This window comes from Scardinius erythrophthalmus (assembly GCF_964197995.2).
Source record: "Scardinius erythrophthalmus genome assembly, chromosome: 25".
NCBI classification, from domain to species: domain Eukaryota; kingdom Metazoa; phylum Chordata; class Actinopteri; order Cypriniformes; family Leuciscidae; genus Scardinius; species Scardinius erythrophthalmus.
In genome coordinates, this window is record NC_138245.1 from 19,325,910 (window position 1) to 19,345,026 (window position 19,117).

Consider the following 19,117-nt stretch of genomic DNA (forward strand, 5'->3'; position numbering starts at 1 on the left):
GGGGACGTTGCAGGCATCAACAATGGTTCTCTGTCAGTGATGATGGATCATTCCAGCATATGGTGCCCACCTGTCCGCGGAGGAGCCGACTTCACTGTTTAGATTTACAGGAGAGAGAGAAAAAGCGAGAGAGCGCCCCGTGTTCTGCCCTCTCCCTCATTCTCACTCCCACAAACACAGGCGGATTAGGGCTCCGATTCATCACCTCCCAGTCGTGTTTACTTAAGCAACCTGAGCGTAATGAATAGAAGCTGGGACATCCAGGAAAGAGGCGCGCAATCACCCCTGTTTGTGTGTTTTACTGCGTTGTTTTGGAACGTCCGTCGTAGAACGGCTCAAAAATTTAATCTGCCATATTATTATTGGACGCTGGCACATCTGTGCGCACGGACGCGACTGTCACAACTTTGCGAGAACGAGAGCGAGTCGTTCTACGTGCGTATGCCAAAATGAATTCTTCCCTGTTATTTTCCCATAATGGACCCTCACCCAAAAGCCCCCCTCCTTCCCTCTCTCCTGCAAAAAGAAAAGAAACCCAGTTGTCAGCCATTTTTTTTTTTTTTTTTTGAAGCCTGTTAAAGAGGGGAGGGCGAGAGCCAAGAGAAAAAAGGAAAAGAAAGACTGGGGAAAAAAGGGAAGAAGAGGGAGCCCCCTGCTAAATCTCCCTACACCCACCCCTCTGACCACCCTACACCCTCCAGCCCAATCCCCAACCTCCCCCCCCCCCCCCCCAAACGACCCTGCTGAATTAAAAAATGCTCTGTTATTAAAGGCAATGTCAGGAGTGTTGATTTACGGGGGGGGCCGATGACAAGTCAGAAGAACTCACACACTGTGCTGCTAAGGCCGCCAAGCTGGGCTCTGACCTCTTCACCCTCCCCTTCCCCTCTCTCACTCGCTCTCACTCTCGCTCTGGCTCGTCCTACCGCCCGCCCTGCACTGCAATAAAACCTGTCTAACTCAACAGCACAATGGAACTGTTGTTGGACCCGACCAGCCGCGGCCTCCCTCATATTTTCTTTAAAGGTGCAGCGCTCACCAGCGAATTGCACGAGGCTTTGGGGTGGATGGGAGAGAGAGATAAGATGAAAGTAGGTGAGCGAGAAGAAAGAAGCAACTCATGTTCCCTTTTGAAATCTGGATGTGTTTTTCACTCCCTGCTTAGATGTATGGATGGAAGTTATAAAGCATTTTTTCCCCCCTGTTTGTACTCCAAATCTTTTTTTAACCTCCACTGTTCGTGAAAGCAATAAAATTGGCAAGTCAGACTCAATAGATTCTCCAGCCACAGAACGGAGCCTCTCCCCTGTTGCTCAGAGAGACCCGCCGCCCCAGTTGCTCTCATTCTGGGCCAGTTTAGTGTCACCAGCCTCCGGTCCTGAGTGCATTGTGATTAAGACCAGCCATGCTGACCACTTGTTCTTCACTAGGTACTGTGCCGTTCTCCTTAAAGGAGAGGTTCACCCTCCTTTTGGTCTCTCCCCCCCCCCCTCCATTTCAAACTCTTTTTCAAACTTTTTTTCTTTTTTGTGCAGCACAAAACAAGATGTTAGGAAGAATTTCTGAGCAGTTCGTTTCCACACAACGGAAACAAGCACCAAAAAAGATGGCAAAAATTTAATAATTTTTCATATTTTTAATATTAAAAGAAAATCATAAAACGGTCCATACAGCTTGTGTACTACATCTGCTTCTAATTTTTCAAATCCCTGTCTGTTTCTCACACATTAGGACTTGTTGTAGCTTAGAAAATGTCTTTCCACGCTCAAATTATTTAATTTTTTTCAGTGCAGCACAAATTTAGATATTAGGTTAAATGCCCATCATAAAAGTTCCTAGAAGTGATTTTACAATGACAAAAAATAAAAGCAGTGCATACACTTTGTGTACTATATTTTAAGCCTTCTAAAGCCATTTGATAAATTACCATTGTATTGGACAGCTTTTATGTTGCTTCTATGCTTTTTTTCTTTATTTTGTTATTTATGAATAATTTTTATGATTTTCTTTTTTGTCCTTTTTAGAGCTTCTTGTTTTGTTTTTATGGAAAAGATCCACTTGGACATTCTGCCCTTCTGTTGTCTAATTTTTTGTTGTGCAGAACAAAGGAAAAAAAGTAAAATGGACCACTTTTATGACAACTTTATGGTGCTTTTTTGGAGTTTTTAATTGTATGGAAAAGAGCTGCTCAGACATTCTGCTTAGCCTTTAGTTTTGCCTTTCAATAGAGAAAAAAAAATACAGGGTTGAAATTGCATGAGGGTGAGTAAATGATGATAAAATGTTTCTTTTTGGGTAAACTATTCCTGTAATATAAGGAAATGGTCCCAGAAAGAAGGTATGAGATTGATCTAAGATGGTTTTAGCCTAATAGTTAAGGCTCTAGACTGGAAACGCAAATTTAGGGGTGGTCCTATTTAGGGGTGACCCAGTCACTGCAAAATTACTGATATCACAATCTATCACCATTGCACCCCTGAGCAAGGCACTTAACCTCTGGTTGTTCCTGAAGGGGCTGTGCATTAAATTAGTGCACTGTAAATTACCTAGGATTAAATGTGTGCACTAAACTGCTACCATTTAATCCAAATAATCATGGTGTTTATGAAAATCAAAGAAGAGTTTAATAAAGTGGTAATCAGTGTGGCAGTTTTGTCCAATTGTTGATCATTGTTGCCAGACAACCATCTGGTCCAAGTTGTCTCTGGTTGTGTGTGTGCGCGCACACGTCTGTACGAAGTAATTCACACCACATGCCATCAGTTTGTAGTCTCGGAGCTAGTCGTAGCTGGGAGGTGCTGCCGGTCACTTTAGCTTATCCAGCCCTCCGCTGAGGTCATGTGTGCAGATGGAGGGGGGTGGGGGGGTTCCTGCACAGCATGTGTGTGCATGCGCGAATGTGTGTGCGCACGCCGCTCAATTGCGACCTCAGCAAAAGTAGCAAGTGCTCTTGATGCAGATGGTTTTCATCACACCGACCACTGCATGTTCTCTCTCTCTCTCATGTGCCGATTGTATAGGGGGCCTCTCGCCTTTTTTGGCCCCCTCTCTCTCTCTCTAAAACCCCCACCACCCCCTCTACAATAAAAAAGACAGAGGTGTATCTCTCTTAAATGGATTGGCACCATTTATTTAGAGGGTCCTGGACTGGGCTTTGAAATGCACCCTCCCACACATTTAGCCAGTAAGTACTTCTGCAATTGATATAATGGCTATTAGCACTATCAGTCTATTACTGATATCAGATCAGTGCTAAATGGCCATGTTTTAAAGGGGTAGTTCAAATGAATATTCTGTCATTGTTTACTTAACTCATTTGCCTTAGTGTCTTATGTCAAACTTACTTCTGAATATTTATGCCGCTTTTTCCACTACAACAATAGCAGAAAGTGGCCAGCCGTTGTCACGCTCAAAAAAAGCACGGAAAATTTGTCCGTATGACCCATGCATTGTATTATTACTTTTTTGAAGCTCTCAAATCTCATTTGTCTATAGGTTTGCCATTTGATTCTCACCAAGTTACAATACGTGTACATTACCGCTCAAAAGTTTGGGGTCAGTAAGATTTTTACAATGTATTTACAATATTTTAATGTAATTTAATCCTGAATTTTCAGTTGTCCAAAAATTGATCACACAAAGCTGTTGTATGACTTAAGACTTCAAATATATATTTTGAGTTGTATGGACCACATTTATGCTATGTTTATGGTGCTGACGTGAGAGTTAATAAATGATGGCAATTGTAATTTTTGGATGAATTATGCTTCTAATGACAGTGAATGTTAAACCATATAGATTTGCCTTCAAAGTGAGTTTACAGCTAGATGAACTGTTAAAGCTGGCTTAAAATGTCTAAAACTTTTGGAATTTACAGCTTTTTTTCGGTTAGTATATCGAAGTATGACTGAGGATTTATGCTTGGTGTCAGGTCTTTTTTCTTTTTCTTTTTTCAGTCCCCCCCAACACACACACACACACACACACACACACACACACTCACACACACACCCCTTTCATAAATCAATATTTACTATGTAACCTTCCTCTCTCTCTTCAGGGCCAGGAAGCAAATGTGCATCCTGATGGCGCTCTTCAAAAAGCTGTTTGCCCACTGATTTACTGTTGCCTAGTGTTTTTGTTTTGAGAGCCGCATTTTGCCATTGGACCAAAGATCCTGTGCGGGTACAGTTTGAAAAATCCAAACGAATACTGCCGTCATCTGTTCGTAGGGTAGCGAAGCGTTGCCACATGATGTGGGACGGACCTCAGCGTGGCGGCACAGTGGACAGAATATCTAAGGAAGTGTGAGAGAAAGGAAAAAAAAGGGTGCGGTAGAGTTACAGAGTTGCATTTTCTCCCTCTCAGTCTGAAGAGAAAGCAAGGCCCATTTCTGGCCCTGTAAGGGAGGGGCCCCACTCACTCAGGTTGGCAAACAGGTGGGGCCCACCATGCAGTGCTAAGTGTATCCCTCCTGTGATTTTGAGGAAATGTAAGCAGAGTGCAAAGGTGTGTGTATGTGTGGTGCTCACCGCTGTGTTGTCTCTGTGTCTCGTGTCCACAGGCCCTCCAGGCAGCACGCCAGTTCATCCTCCAGCAGGCCACAGGACTCAACTCCCCCAGCAGCAACGAGCTCAAACAGAGCCCTGTGCAGGTACGAGTGCCACACACATACACATACACAAACACAAGCATACATACACTTCTTATAACCATCAGATGTGAGCGTATGCACATCTAAATCACATTTTTGTCCTTTCCTTTCATGTTTGTTTTGTTTTATCATTAAGGTTGGTTGGTATATCAAATATTCTATGTATTTATGATGATTTTGCTTGTGTTATCAAGTCAAGCATCATCATGAAAATTATGACAAATTAAATGCACTTCTTATTAGGCCATTTAGTTTCCTAAAGGCAGCTTTATTATACTAGCTCCACAATGTTTATGATATAACATTTTAAAAAGTTGGTAAGCTTGATTATCATCAAATTTCAAGAACAGTTTTTTTTGTTCAGCTGTATCACCCAGCCCTATTTGTCATGTCGTACTTTCTCAGATATTCATCTAATAAAGTTCTTGACTATCTGATTCTGATCGTCTCCCATCCCCCATCTGTTCTATATTATTATAAGAGCAGAGTTGTGAATGTGGTTCTTTGTAGTGAAGAGCTGAACAATGGCACTACTTAAAAAAACCAAGCTTCATTTCTAGCTTGAGTGCACGTTTCTGTAGCACCTGGTCTCTCACACACACACACACACACACACACACACACACACACACACACACACACACACACGCACGCACACACGTGACGCACACACACACACACACACACACACTCTCTCTCAGGGTCTAGAGCAGGAATCTTGGGAAAAGAGTAGTGTGTAGAGCTTAGATCTATCAGTACCAAGACCAAAGTTTAGTTAATTTTTGCATTATTGCTTTACCAAAGACAATATCAAATAATATGAATATAGTGGCCATGAATTAATTATTCGTTTAAGTAAATCGCGTGCACAATATAACAATTTGTTCCCTCATTTTACTAAATCGCGCACACAATATAATAATTTGTTTCCTTGTTGTTGTTAAATAAAAACGAGGGAGCAAATGAGTACAATGTGGCTATGATTTGCTAAATCGAGGGAACAAATTATTATATCGTGGCCACAATTTACTAAAACGAGAGCGCATTGGCCACATATTTTTGTCCGCATTTCATGTGCAGCAGGATATCTTTACAAAGTAATCATCAGTTCTTGTTTAACAATACACTGTGCATTTTACATGTGTGTTGGTATTGTTTTGTCTTGGTGTTTCTTACTGTTGGGAAGAAACACAGTCTTCATGCCTGCCATGTTGAATTGGGGCAGTGGTGATAACTGCCTGCTTTAGCCCACCCGTCAAATGTGACAAGACGCACTCGCGTGTGTACACCAGAGTAAAGCTTTGATATCACAGTCATGAAAACATGCTTCTTCCTGCATTAACACAGTTGTGAGACTAACACAGACTGGCATGTAAGTACAGATTAGGGTGCACTTTTTATTTAGCCTGAATCTGATGGAGATGGAGGAGAGAAGATGATGAACAAGGCCACCGCTAATCACGAGCATGAAGCGAGGGGCGGATGTAGTCAATACGGGCATATTGGGTGAAAAGTAGAGAGCACAAGTGAACGAGTGAGCAAAGGGGAGCGGGAGAGCCGCCCAGTGTTTTACAAATCATCAATAATCCAGGAGGAATGCTAGCTGACAGTTTAAATGACCGTGTTGAGAGGTTTTCCCTTCAGGGTAATTAACATTATCAAGGAACAGCAGGTTACCTCGTTAGTGGCGCACTCATTTAATTAACAAACCACACTAATTAGATTGAACCCTGGGCTGAAGTTTGCTTCACCGTGCTCGTTGAGCTAAAGAAAAGTCAAGAAGAGGAAAATGAAAGGAACATTTTATCAGAACACCTTTTTTCACAAGTTGCTTTTTTTGTTTATGCACCTTTTGGTAATGTATGTGGCTTATTGAACAGATTTGGCTCTTTTGATGTTTCAATTGGGGTGTTTGCTAATGTGAGCATCACTTTTATTTTATTTTTAGTTCACTTTAAAGGGATAGTTCACACAAAAAATTTTCCAAATGTTTTGTTTTGTTAATACATTTAAAGTCACTAGACTTTCTTCAAAATATCTTCTTTTGTGTTCCACGTTATGAAAGCACGTCATATTTATTTTTGGAGTAACTTTCCCTTTAAGTATTAAACTTAAGTGTTCACATTATCGTTCTTCATTTGTGCTATGTGACATGAATGGCGTCTCAAATTATTAGTTTAGCAGAATTGTGATATTACTTTTATTTAACTTTTTGGGTGTAAAGGGGAAGACAATACCAGATTTACACTTAAAAAGGCGTATATAGGGATCAGAATATCATTGACTTGGAGGTGGGCTCTTTTGACTGCTGAAAAGCAGCCAACCAGAAGTCCTGAGCATCTTTTGACAAGTTTTACAAAAGAGCTAATCTTGTTTTCTCTACAAAGGGACTTACAGAGGTTATTTACACTATATTCTCAGGCTGGATGTTATAAGGAGGCGTGCACATACACATTTGATGTTTTCCAATCAACTCTATGGTCAGATCCACTGACCTCTGTCGACCCATGACCCTTAATAGAGCCTCAGGTGAGGCTCTTTTTGGGCTTCTGGGGTGAAGTCTATCCTACCTCAGCACAAGGCCACCCTGCATACTGATAAAGGAGAGCCCTGAGATTCTGCTTTGTAGTGTCACTTCCTCATATACTGCCCCGGGGCATCAACCCTCAGCCCCGACCCTTCCCGGTGTCTAGTTTTTCTAAAGGGATTTAGGGACTGTAAACCACCCCTTGTTTATGTCGCTGAGGAGGGTTTCCGTTACTTTCGACTCTAAAACAAGAAAAATAGCATTTTTTTTCTTTTTTTTTTGTAGTGATGCGTCATACCACTTATGGCATTACGAAAAGGCCTTCAGCTGCTCGACACCTAGCCGTCAAGAGACTCTTGCTGTTATTTCAACTCTCTTTTTTTTTTTTTTTTTTTTTTTTTTTAAGTCCTCAGGTTCAGGGTATTTGAAGCTGTTGTCCAATGGCAAGGAGAGTAGGGCAAGAAAGTCATTTAATCTAATCAATGGATTTAGCCCGACAGAAAATGGCTGCTGGTCAGGTTAAGCTCCCTATGAAGATTTGAATGCGGTGTGACAAACAATGAAATCTTTTGGTGGCTGATAATTAGTTTTCCTCTTCTTTACTGCCAATGAAACCAGAAATTACACTACTGAGGTTTTTGTCTGAATCTTTCAAAACCTTGGCCGTGACCAACATGTTCTTTCCTTAAACGCTTAATTTGCCTGTCTCTCATTCTCGCCTAATATTCTTTCTCTTTTTTTTATAGTCCTCAATGTTTTTTAAAATCATTACTGTTTTTACTTTATTTTTAATCAAATAAATGTAGCCATATATATGCATATGTATATATATGCATATGTATATGTGTGTATGTATATATATATATATACATACACACACACACACACACACACACACACACACACACACACACACACACACACACACACACACACACACACACACACACACACACACACACACACACATATATATATGATAATGATAGAAATGTTACAATTTAAAATACAATTTTTTCAGCATCGTTACTCCAGTTTACAGTGTCACATGATCCTTCAGAAAACATTCTAATATGTTGACTTGGTGCTTCGGAAACATTTCTTATCAAACTTTATGAACTGTGATATATTTTTTCATTTATTTTTTAAACCGGTTAAATAAAAAAAAACAAAAAAACAAATGGTTGTTTGGTATGGAATTGATTTTGTTTATTTAATTGTGTACTTTTTCATTCATTTTATTTGATGTTTTATAATTAGCAGTATAATAAAATACACACGTTTTTAAATCTGTCACACCATAGGACTATTTTTATCTTTGTGTATAAGGTGATGGAAAGGGCATAGAATGTATCATGGTTATAAAGACCCATTTTACATACACACACGTGGCTTCAGTCCCATCTTTGTTGGTAATTGAAAAGAAAAAGTGTCCTCTTTTCATGTATTATTGAGGACCTCGTTTAATTAAAAAAAAAAGAAGAAAAGACTCATTAGAGACATGCTAATTAGTTTCCTTCTCTTGAGCGTTGATAGAGAGGCTGCGTTGCCACGGTAGCACTGGGTGAAGGGAGGACCACATTGAGATGATCCGATGGCGAGATGGGGGATGCCAGCTGGAACCTCCACCTCTGTGTGGTCAAGCACTTTGGAATCAATTTTACAGAATGAACTTTGAAAGTCCTTTGACCCTAATGAAAATTTACCTCTTGTGTTTGTTCTTTATTGCGGTAAAACAAAGCAGCGCTTATCATGCAAATGGCCACTTTAGAGCAGGTTTTGATAAGAATTCTTTGGCGCTTTTTTTGGAAACTGACACGTATATAGACACCTCACATCAATGGGGGATAAAAAGACCCTCCATACTGGACGGAGCCCTTTTTGTGAACTTTTATTTTTGAAAACTCTCTGTTTTGTCCATTAAGTGGAAATGCTTAGTTGGCACTTTTTTTTTTTTTTCAAAGAGGTTGTTTTGAAAAGAGAGAGGGTAAGAGAGGGTGACCCAGAATGCAAGAGGCCTGACAGATTGAAGACAGCGAGAGAGAGAGAGAGAGCAAGAAGAGAAACACCCAGGGCCTTGCTGGCCGTTTCAGAGTTTGGGTTTGAGCAGTGGAGTGTAAAAGTCCATTTTTTGATCTGAAACATGAGTGAAAAGTGTAATGAACGCGGTCGATAATGGGCTTTTATATTTCCGCACCCCAGTCATCTCTTCTGTTGTGTTCCACTGGAAATTTGTTGTCATTTTTATTCTGGGGCAGTGAGGCGTTAGATAGAGCCACAGATGTGTGTGCGCGAGGGACGTCCGCAGAAAGCGAGGGACTAATGGAAGATGGAGTGGTGGGGGGATTTTCCACTTGAACTTGCCCGACTCTGGGCACTCACGCAACGGCGGATTTTCATTTGTCCGAATGCTGTCCGAACGCTGTCAGAGAAAGCGGTCCCCAGACGCGAGCTTTGAACTGGGTGAAAATAAGCAAGTGACAGCCCAGAATTCTCTGCTTCTCTAGAGTCGCTCAGCCCTGCAGCCCCCGGTGGCTGACTTTTATTACACACCGCGCACACACACGACAAACAAAACTGCAGGCTCCACCACCATGTACTGTATAAGAAGTGCAATATGATAAATACCTGTGGGAGGTAATTGGGTAACTTTGGGGGATGGACGGCAATGGAGGTTTTAGATCATTTTGGGACAAATTAGCTTGTGAAAAGGTGGCTGTGTGCACCAGGGCTCTATAGCCTGGAAGACATCATCATCACAGAGCCACCTGGTAACAGCGCCTGCAGCCTTTCAGCGGGCCTGTTATTAAAATGACAGGCCTCTTTAGCGTCACGTCCCGCTCAATAGTGACCCTTCACTCTCCACATGCAGGCTAATATCTTCCAGGCTTTTTGAAGGTGGCGGTGTGACTGTTTAAAAGCTCTCCCATCCGTCCCCCCCTTATGCTAACCCCACCTAGCTTCCCTTATCGCTTCCACCTGAGAAATGTGACCTCTTGCCCCCTCCTGTCAGGATTAAGAGAAGGGAATTATTCTAGTGGAACAGTGGAGGCATTTTGTTCTCCTGTTCATGTGTTGATAAACACACTCTGCTTTAGTATAATGGGGGACGGTTAAGTGTAGCTGGGAGAGTTGGCATGTAGCAGTTTAGCATTCTTGCATTAGTCATATGGTGAAATGGAGATGAAAGGTGATCATAAGGGCTAGTTAGGAGACAGAGGCAACAGTTTAGATGTGTTGGTGGGCTTTACAACAGCCATGTTGTCAGGCACTGCTAGCAGTTTGCTACGGTTGTAAGGGATAATGTGTATTTTGGCATTACACCTTGACAGGTTGATGTTGAGGGTTCTGAAGGGGTTATTTCATACATATGTTATTATGTACTGTATATGCCTGTATTTCTGTCACAATATATAAATAAATATGTATACAAAAAGAAGTAAATATAAACGAGAGTATAAGTATATAAGAAAAAAGTAAATATATAAAATTCATTAACACATTTTTGTGTGTGTGTATATATATATATATATATATATATATATATATATATATATATATATATATATATATATATATATATATATATATATATATATATATATATATAAATATAAATATATAAATGTATCCAAAAATAAATTTTAATGAAAGCGTCTTCCTTAAGGACACATTGGTGATAGCTCACGGATCACTCCTTACTGTATTCCTACAGAGATCCTTGCATCTCGTATGCTCAGCGGCTCCTTGAACCCTTTTCTTGTGGTACATTCTTAGTAATTCCCTCTCCATATCTGATCTCCCGCTTCCCTCTTGTTTTTGTTTGGGTACACCCTTCCTCCATCCCTTCTCTCCCTGTTTGCCCCTGTCTCTTACCCCGCCAAGCCTCCACAACCCCAGCCTTAACCTCTATCCTCCCTCCCCGCCGTCTCCCTCTCGCCTCGCCTCGGCCCGGCGCTTGGTGTTGGTTTGCGAGGCGATTAATGGCGCTGTTGTGTAAATGAGATGTGACGGCTTGTTTACCGGCTTGAGCCCGCAGGCGATAGACTCACGAGCGCACCCGTGAATAAACTGCTCATAATGGCCATCAGCGCAGACTGCAGGTACTCTAGTGCAGGAGGAGAGAGAGAATTAGAGAGTGTGAGCTGTGGGTTGCGGTTAGGCAGTCTACCAGTCCTCCATCGGTGAGGTGAGTAATTCTTTTTGACGGGGGTAAACAGCGCTAGGATGTTGTCCCGCGTGTGCATGGATGCCCGCGTGTGATGTCTCCTCTAGTCGTCTCCTTGTCATTTTTTTCAATTATCCCTCCCACTCCAGCAACCCTGCAGAATGCCGGTGAGCTTAAAGATGGATCATTGAGATTGACTGACTGGTGTTTATACATTCATTATAACTTTATTTGCCTCCATCTTTCTCCATTACACATGCTAACACATTAAATGTTCATATTTGTCATGTTTTATAGCACCACCTATTGTCTGATTGCCTCTAAGTTTTACAAGCTTTGTCAGAATCATGCATTTATGTATATGGCTTGTATTTTTTGAGAATCAGACATATTAAAATTGGGATGCATGATATACTGATTACCGGCTGATATTAGAAATGATACTTAAAATGCTGTAATCAGTTGATATTGGATATTTAATTGTGCATGCAAATTTACCTCTTTTTTAACTTTTAGATTACCTTTTCCGTCATTTATCTTTAAAACGCTACTAATTTAATAACACTGTTTTTAGATCTTTACATATCTGTACATTATAATGTTGTGATGCTTAAATTCACTTGTAGCATTTGAAATGATTGATTTTAGTTTGTTTTATTTTTAGTTTATTTAGACGAAAAAAGTATAGAATTTAAATATCTAGCATTTATCGGTTTTTGGTCATAAAATAAAATTTCGGATTATCGTATTGGCTAGAATTTTAATATCAATATATCCCAACGAAACTTGATGACATTTGTGCATGAGACTGGTGTTTTTCTTTTGCGGAGCATCTAACAGATGTAGGATATCCAAGGTGCTCTTTTCCATAAAATCACATTTTTAAGACTTTACTAGTTAATTCATTCTAGCTCACCACAGAGGGGCAATTGTGTTTCTTTGCTGTTATATGACACTCCGTCTCAGCTTTCTAGAAGAACTAAACTCTTTCTGTGTGTGTCTGTGTGCTAACCAGGATTTTAGATTTGGATGACCAGAACTCTGGTGTGATTCTTTGGCCACCTTTCCACATAAGTGTTGCTCTGTCGTAATTCATACTCCAGAGTCTGAGCCGAGTTCCCTCGCAGTCTTTAAAGTGCTAGACCTTTGTGCTCTTCTCTAAATTCTTCAACTTTAAGTGCCGTTTATCAGATTTTCCCCCTTCTTTATATGGACGAGTATATTATTCCTCTCCAGCTATAAAAAGCCTTTCAAGAACTCAGCCAGTCCCAATTATGGCTTTATGGAGCTGATTTGCCACGTCTGTCCAAAGTTTAGTAACATGTTTTTACATGCTTTCACTTGAGGCTCTTTCGCCAATTTTTTTATCCTGCTCGTGTGTGTGTGTGTGTGTGTGTGTGTGTGTGTGTATGCACCACCGCTCTACATGTGATAATTACCCTGTAATATGGAATGGCAAAGAATCCTCCAGAGAATGGAGATGCATTCATCATCATCCATTTATTTAAATACCATAATTTAGTGTACGGCTCATACTGGGAGGTTGACCTTTCCCAAAATGAAGATCTCCTCTATACTTTGTACTCGCTGTCTGGTTTCATTTTCTTTCTTTTTTTTACCTAAAAATGCTAATAGAGATAAATACAAAGGAGGTGATGAAGGGTGTATCTATCTATCTATCTATCTATCTATCTATCTATCTATCTATCTATCTATCTATCTATCTATCTATCTGTCTGTCTGTCTGTCTGTCTGTCTGTCTGTCTGTCTGTCTGTCTGTCTGTCTGTCTGTCTGTCTGTCTGTCTGTCTGTCTGTCTGTCTGTCTGTCTGTCTGTCTGTCTGTCTGTCTGTCTGTCTGTCTGTCTGTGCATTAAAATCATTGCGGTATTTATGATGTTGCCTAATTAAATGTCAGGCAAATCATTCCAAATTATACAATACATCACTCATTCATCCATGCAGTCATTCATTTGTGTGTGAGTGGGTAGAGCTCTAAAAAATGTAAAGATTTGTATGTAATGAGAAAAGAAACTTCTCAGGTGTGTTCAGGCTTCAGTTCTAGTGTTTTAGTTTACACCAGGTGCAACAAGCATTGATTCCCTTGCAAGATGCACCACAACCCCCAAATCTATTTTTGAATGGCAAATAATTTGAGTGGCCACTTCATTAGGGCAGAAACGTGACAACTTATCGTTGAATGCATTGAGACGCTCCATATATCCAGACTAATGGAATCAGATTGAATCCAGGAGCACAGGTGAAACATTTTGCAGGGAATCGCCTGCAAAATGCTTTTAAGTGCGGATGGTTTTAGTTTAATGAAAGTGAGTCATTTGGCAGACTGACAGTATATTGTGCTGAGGAGGATTTCGTATTAAAACACTCTCACTTGTTCCGGGTTCAGACCCCACATAAACCGCACAATGTTGGGCTCTGCCCGCGGGTCTGTCTGTTGGTTCACAAGAGATTCACATCATCGTCCTTGTGTCTGTGTTTTAATGAGCGGAGGGGTTGATAAGGCTGATTGTAATTTATCAAGGCCGGAAAAAAAGGAAAAGCCAGAATAAGGCTCATTGGAATGCATTCTCTGTCCTTACTACTTCCTTTATGACCCTCTGGGACGCATCGCTCTTCTTGCAGCTCGGCTTCCCTCTCCTCTCTCTCTCTCTCTCTCTCTCTCTCATTTCCCATCTCTCCTCTTTGTTAATCAGTTAAACTCGCTCTTCAAATAGCCCCTCTAATTACTGCTCCGCTTCTTGCGAACGGCCATCTCCCCCGCTGCTCTCTCTCTCTCTCTCTCTCTCTGTATTGAAGCTGACCCCTGTCAGTAGTGGGTAGCTCTTCGTGGTGCGTGCGGACAGCGCTGGTGAATCTTAATGGTGGTGGGAGGCACCAGAGGTGCCACTGAAGCTGGCTCATTAGCAGACAGTCTCAGAAGCTTGTGGAGATGGTTTTAGGGGATGGCCATCAAATACACACCATATATTATGTGCTCTCTCAGACAGATGCGTTCAGATGCCGTGCCACTTACAAACTCAAAGCTGCGGGTGAGTGCGAAAAGAGGTTTTGCCTGTACAGATGAGCTACATTTACTGTATTGACCTCTAAAGTGACTGTGTGTTCCACCCCCCCCCCCCATACCTGATTAAAGGTGGATGATATAGGCTAAGTGAAATTTGCTGAAAATGACCACAAGAGCCGCCCTATGCAGACGACCCTTGACCTGCATGCCAGTGATTGGTGGAGGCCGTTCTCAAACACACACAGGTTATTATAGCATAAGCCCTGATATTATTTGCTTTTGTTGCAGAGCAAGCCATATGTTAGCCTTCCTGTTCATCTCAATGGCAATTGTTCAGCTAGCATAGGACTCAGTAAAGATGCAATCTCCATGCCTTCTTTTTTTATGAACACTCAATTTTAGATTATTGAGCCAGTTACCTGGTGCCATTTGACTAATTACAGAAAAGGAAAATTATTTTAAATTTTTTTTTTTAAATAAATCAATAAAAAATAAATAAACAATGAATGAGAAACTATTAAAAACAGATGATTGTCATACATCATCTATAATATAATGAAATATAATTTTGATTTAAATGTTTTTTTCCCCCAAAAATATGCTTTTGCCCTCATATAATTATAGTTCACCTCTGTTAACACACCAATCCTTGACCTCTTAGTGAAAAAGACTGGGTTGGATGCAACCTCCAGAAATATATATTGTATATTTTTATAAATATAACAATATATTTAAACAATTGAATAGATTTTTTTTATATATATTATTATCATTATTATTTTTTTATTATAATGTCTATATGTTTCAAAGCTTTGTCTATTTGGCTGCCTATTGAAGCTCCGCTATGGGTGGACCTATGGTCCAAATGTGAGGCATTTCCAGCCCTTTACTGACAACACATCACAACAGGTGTCTCTTGTTATTCTCTCTTGTCATACGTGGAGAGAATGCTTTTTGTCTCCGTTTTTAAAATATATTAAATGAGTGTTCAGGCTTGATAATTCACAGCAAGGTGCTCGCCGCTGTGCTTCTGCTCATCGAGCAAAATATCTCCCTAGCCTTTCTTTCCCTTTGCATGTTAATTTAAAGAGAGAAAGAGAGAAAAAAAATTAAATGTATTTAATAAATGCCTGACTTCAAATGGTTGGGGTTTCTGGCTCCTCTATTACTGGGTCTATTCAGCGGCAAATGAACGGGGGAATCATTTATGGCGAGAGACAAAGCCGAATGAAAATATAATTCCGCATTGTGCTGCGCTTTTGTTAGCGGCCGTCAAGTCCCTAATGGCGCGCTTTTGTTTTCCTGCACTGCTCTGAAACCGTAGTGTCGAATTGCACGCTCCGCTCATGGTGTGTAATGGCCCGCCTTTGTGATATTAGATTATAGGGGCAATTAATGGCGTCAAACCTTAACAACTCAGCATTCAGGCGGCTCGTCAATCCCACTGTCGCGCCGCAATAGAAGGTGTTATAACTCTGGTAATTATTACGCCTGCAACTTGAAAATGTCAATGAACGTGTGTATAAAATAGAATGTATGGGTTGTCACCGCGGGAGAATGGGATGCAGAGGAGCAATTAATTACAGGTTTTCATTTCGCTCTTTGCCGGTGACAAGCAGCCGTGCGTGGCAAATTGGCGTGACGCCAAGCGCCCGCCACACCGAGCCCCCTCTTTTGCCCTATCTCACGTTCCGTCTACCCCGATGTGTGCACAGACACGCATACATCACGTCCCGGCCCGACTGGCCTGCTGTGGGCTCTCGCCTCGGATGATGCCCCGGCTTTGTTTCAGACGCTTTTCCTCTCTAGGTGCACATACTTGCTTTCAAAGCAGTAATTGTAGGGCCCTTGATGTTTTAACCCTTGATATAAGTCATCAAAGGCGGATGCATGATATTTGGCAAAGAGCCGAACACTCTCCCACGATGGCATCAGATGCATGATATCATCAGCTGAAATGTGTCTGTGCTTGCTAGCTTTAGCTGTAAGCGCTAGTCTAACATAGCCTCACCTGCGTCACGCCTATAATTAATCCAGGTGAGTGGCACGCCAGGCCATAAAATGTGTCTGTCTTGTGGCACATAAGTCATAGAGGGTAAAAGAGTGCATAATTTTGCCTCTTTGTCTCTGTCATGGATTCTGGGAAGCGTTCCCACCTCTCCTCATGGTGAAGGATACGGATGGCTCGTTTCATTGTGATAGGGACGTTTACAATAAAATATCGGACAGTCACAGATAACCACGAGGCTCGCGAACGCAAGCTTTCATCCCTCTTTCCGGCGGGGGAAAAGAGCCGGTGTTCGTATTTACCGCCAATCTTGTTTACAAAGTCAAATCAGCCCTTTACAGATTTAATTTGCGTCTGACAGCTCTCTCTCTTCGTCTTTCCTCTCCTTATCTCGCCCCCTCCCTCCACCCCTCCTCACAAGCCCTCGAGCTCCGAATAGATAAACTGCTGAAAATATGAGCGCTCAGGCGCTACATGAAAACAAATGAATGCAAATATCAGATCGGACTGGCAGTGGACTGGGAAGTCGTCACGCCGTTGCCTGTCTTTTTTATTCTCTTTGAGTGGAAAATGTAGATAAATGTACGTATTATGCTGGCTTGTAGTTTGCACTCCTATGTCAGCTTCAAGCCAGCCGTTGCCTGTAAATAGCTTTATTTTTATTGAGCAGTTGCAGGGAGATGATCAGTTCTGGCCCTTGAGCAGTAAATAGGAAAATAAATGGAACGCCACGGAGCGGCTGTGTGTGTGCGTGTGTGTCTCAGTGGAAGATCGCTAGCTGCATTCGAGGAAGCAGCCGCAAATTGTACTGGAGGAAATTGCTGGCCCGTTAAAAAACTGCCCATAAGTTCACAGGGTGGCCACTACTACTGCATTAAAGGATGTATTCATGTACTAGCGGCCTGCCTTCAGGCCTTTCCAAACCATCTCTCTCACACACATGCAAACACACACAGAGAAAGAGAGTAAGGATGCCCATGACCTGTATGAGAGTTTTAGGAGTTTTTTGATCATGTGATTCCTTCCACACAAACACACACAGTCACACATGTACATGTGTTTTTATGCCTTTCAAACTTAACTTTAATAATTCTGATAGTTCTGCTGATTTCAATCATATTAAAAGGTTATCTAGATGAGGTTTTTAACTAACAGGAATTAATAGTCTTGGAAGCATCAAACATATCAGTAGGCGCGTTTCCATTACAGATTTGCGCAAAACTTGCGATTTTATTTTATTTTTTTCATAAAAATGTCGACAAAAAACTATTGTGAAATGACGGCGTTTCCATTGACCGATGTTATGCGACTAAAACTTCATTTTTTCCTCTCGCGATAAGTAAAATCATTCCAAAAACCATGGCAACGGACGTTGGTAGGTTTATGTACTATATCCCAGCCAGTGCACTAGCCATTATTATTAATCAAAGGAGATGTATGTGTGTTTTCCAAGCATTAATGGTAAGGAACGACCCTTATTATACTTGTGAGCGGCACATATGAGGTGTTTATGGGTGTTTCTCCCTCATATCTGCTTCTAGGTCTTGATTGTGGCATTTATTTGAGGTTTAGAATCCATTATTCCTGTAATTCTTTTGTCTTTTATGAATTTAATAAAGAACTCAGGTGACCTATAAATGCACAAAAACTGTTTCCATTGCAGTTTTGCCAAATATTTCTTTTTCGAATTGCCTTAAAAACCACCTCATGCGAGCGTAAAAACTTTTTTGCGATAAATGGGAGGTTTTGTGAAATTGACGTGTTTCCATTGAGCGTATTTTCAATTCGCAATTTCAGTTTGCGCAATTTGAAGGGTAATGGAAACGCGGCTAGTGATGTTTCTGTATGCCATCATTTTCTGGCAAAAGTGTTTGTATGAATTCATAACTTTTGTTTCATGCAGCTTTTTCTGAAAATTAAAAACCCCAAATTATTTTTTTTTTAAATAGTTTATTTTTTATTTTTTTTATTTTAGGTTCCAAAAAAGAAAGAATTCCCGGTTAATTTACGATTATCTTTCATTTAATTTTAATTTTAAAAATGGTGATGAGTTTCCATAGGTAAGTCAATGTGAAACTTCAAGTAATATTTGAAGAGTTCAGATGCAAAAGCCTTTAAGTGCCATCTGAAATTTTCTTCTAGAATGATCATTTTTATAAAGCTTGTATATTTAAGTTCAGTAATTTCACTTAAATGACAATTAATAGGTAATTTGCATTGCCATTTAAGTGAAATTATTGAACTTAAATATAAGAGCTTGATAAAAATGATCATTCTAGAAGAAAATTTCAGATGGCACTTAGAGGCTTTTGCATCTGAACTCTTCATTTATACATATATGTGCATATTAATAATAAAATAAAAATAAAATGCATGAGTTTCAATTCCGGGGCCAGTGAAAATGCTGGCTGGGCAAGTAAGAATCTGAACTTATGGCCCGACTGGGCTTGCAGAGAGAAATCCTTATTGTTGAGCTCGGCTCTCTTTCCATTTCTCCTTTTCTGCATATTTGTTATAAGATAAGAATCACACTTTCCATCTTTACGCCTCGTTCTTGTCTAGCAAATTGTGCTCTCACTTCCAGACTGTTGCAAGTTGTTTCCTGCCGATAGCTATCTTATCAGACTGTTTGTTATTTTTGCCAAGATGTGATTCTCTAGATAACAAATCATAATATTATGTTTATTGAAGTACTTTCAGGCTGATAAAGACTACATACTCAAGGGAAGATTTGATC

The 19,117-nt window shown here is 40.6% G+C and overlaps 1 protein-coding gene across 1 annotated transcript in view; it reads left to right on the forward strand.

Annotated features, from left to right (window-relative positions):
* The window catches only part of foxp4 (forkhead box P4), a 125,086-nt gene that overhangs the window by 57,379 nt on the left and 48,590 nt on the right, over positions 1-19,117 (forward strand). Inside the window, 1 exon segment of the mRNA XM_081358511.1 lies at positions 4,565-4,654. Within this exon segment, the coding sequence (XP_081214637.1) occupies positions 4,565-4,654 (90 nt within the window).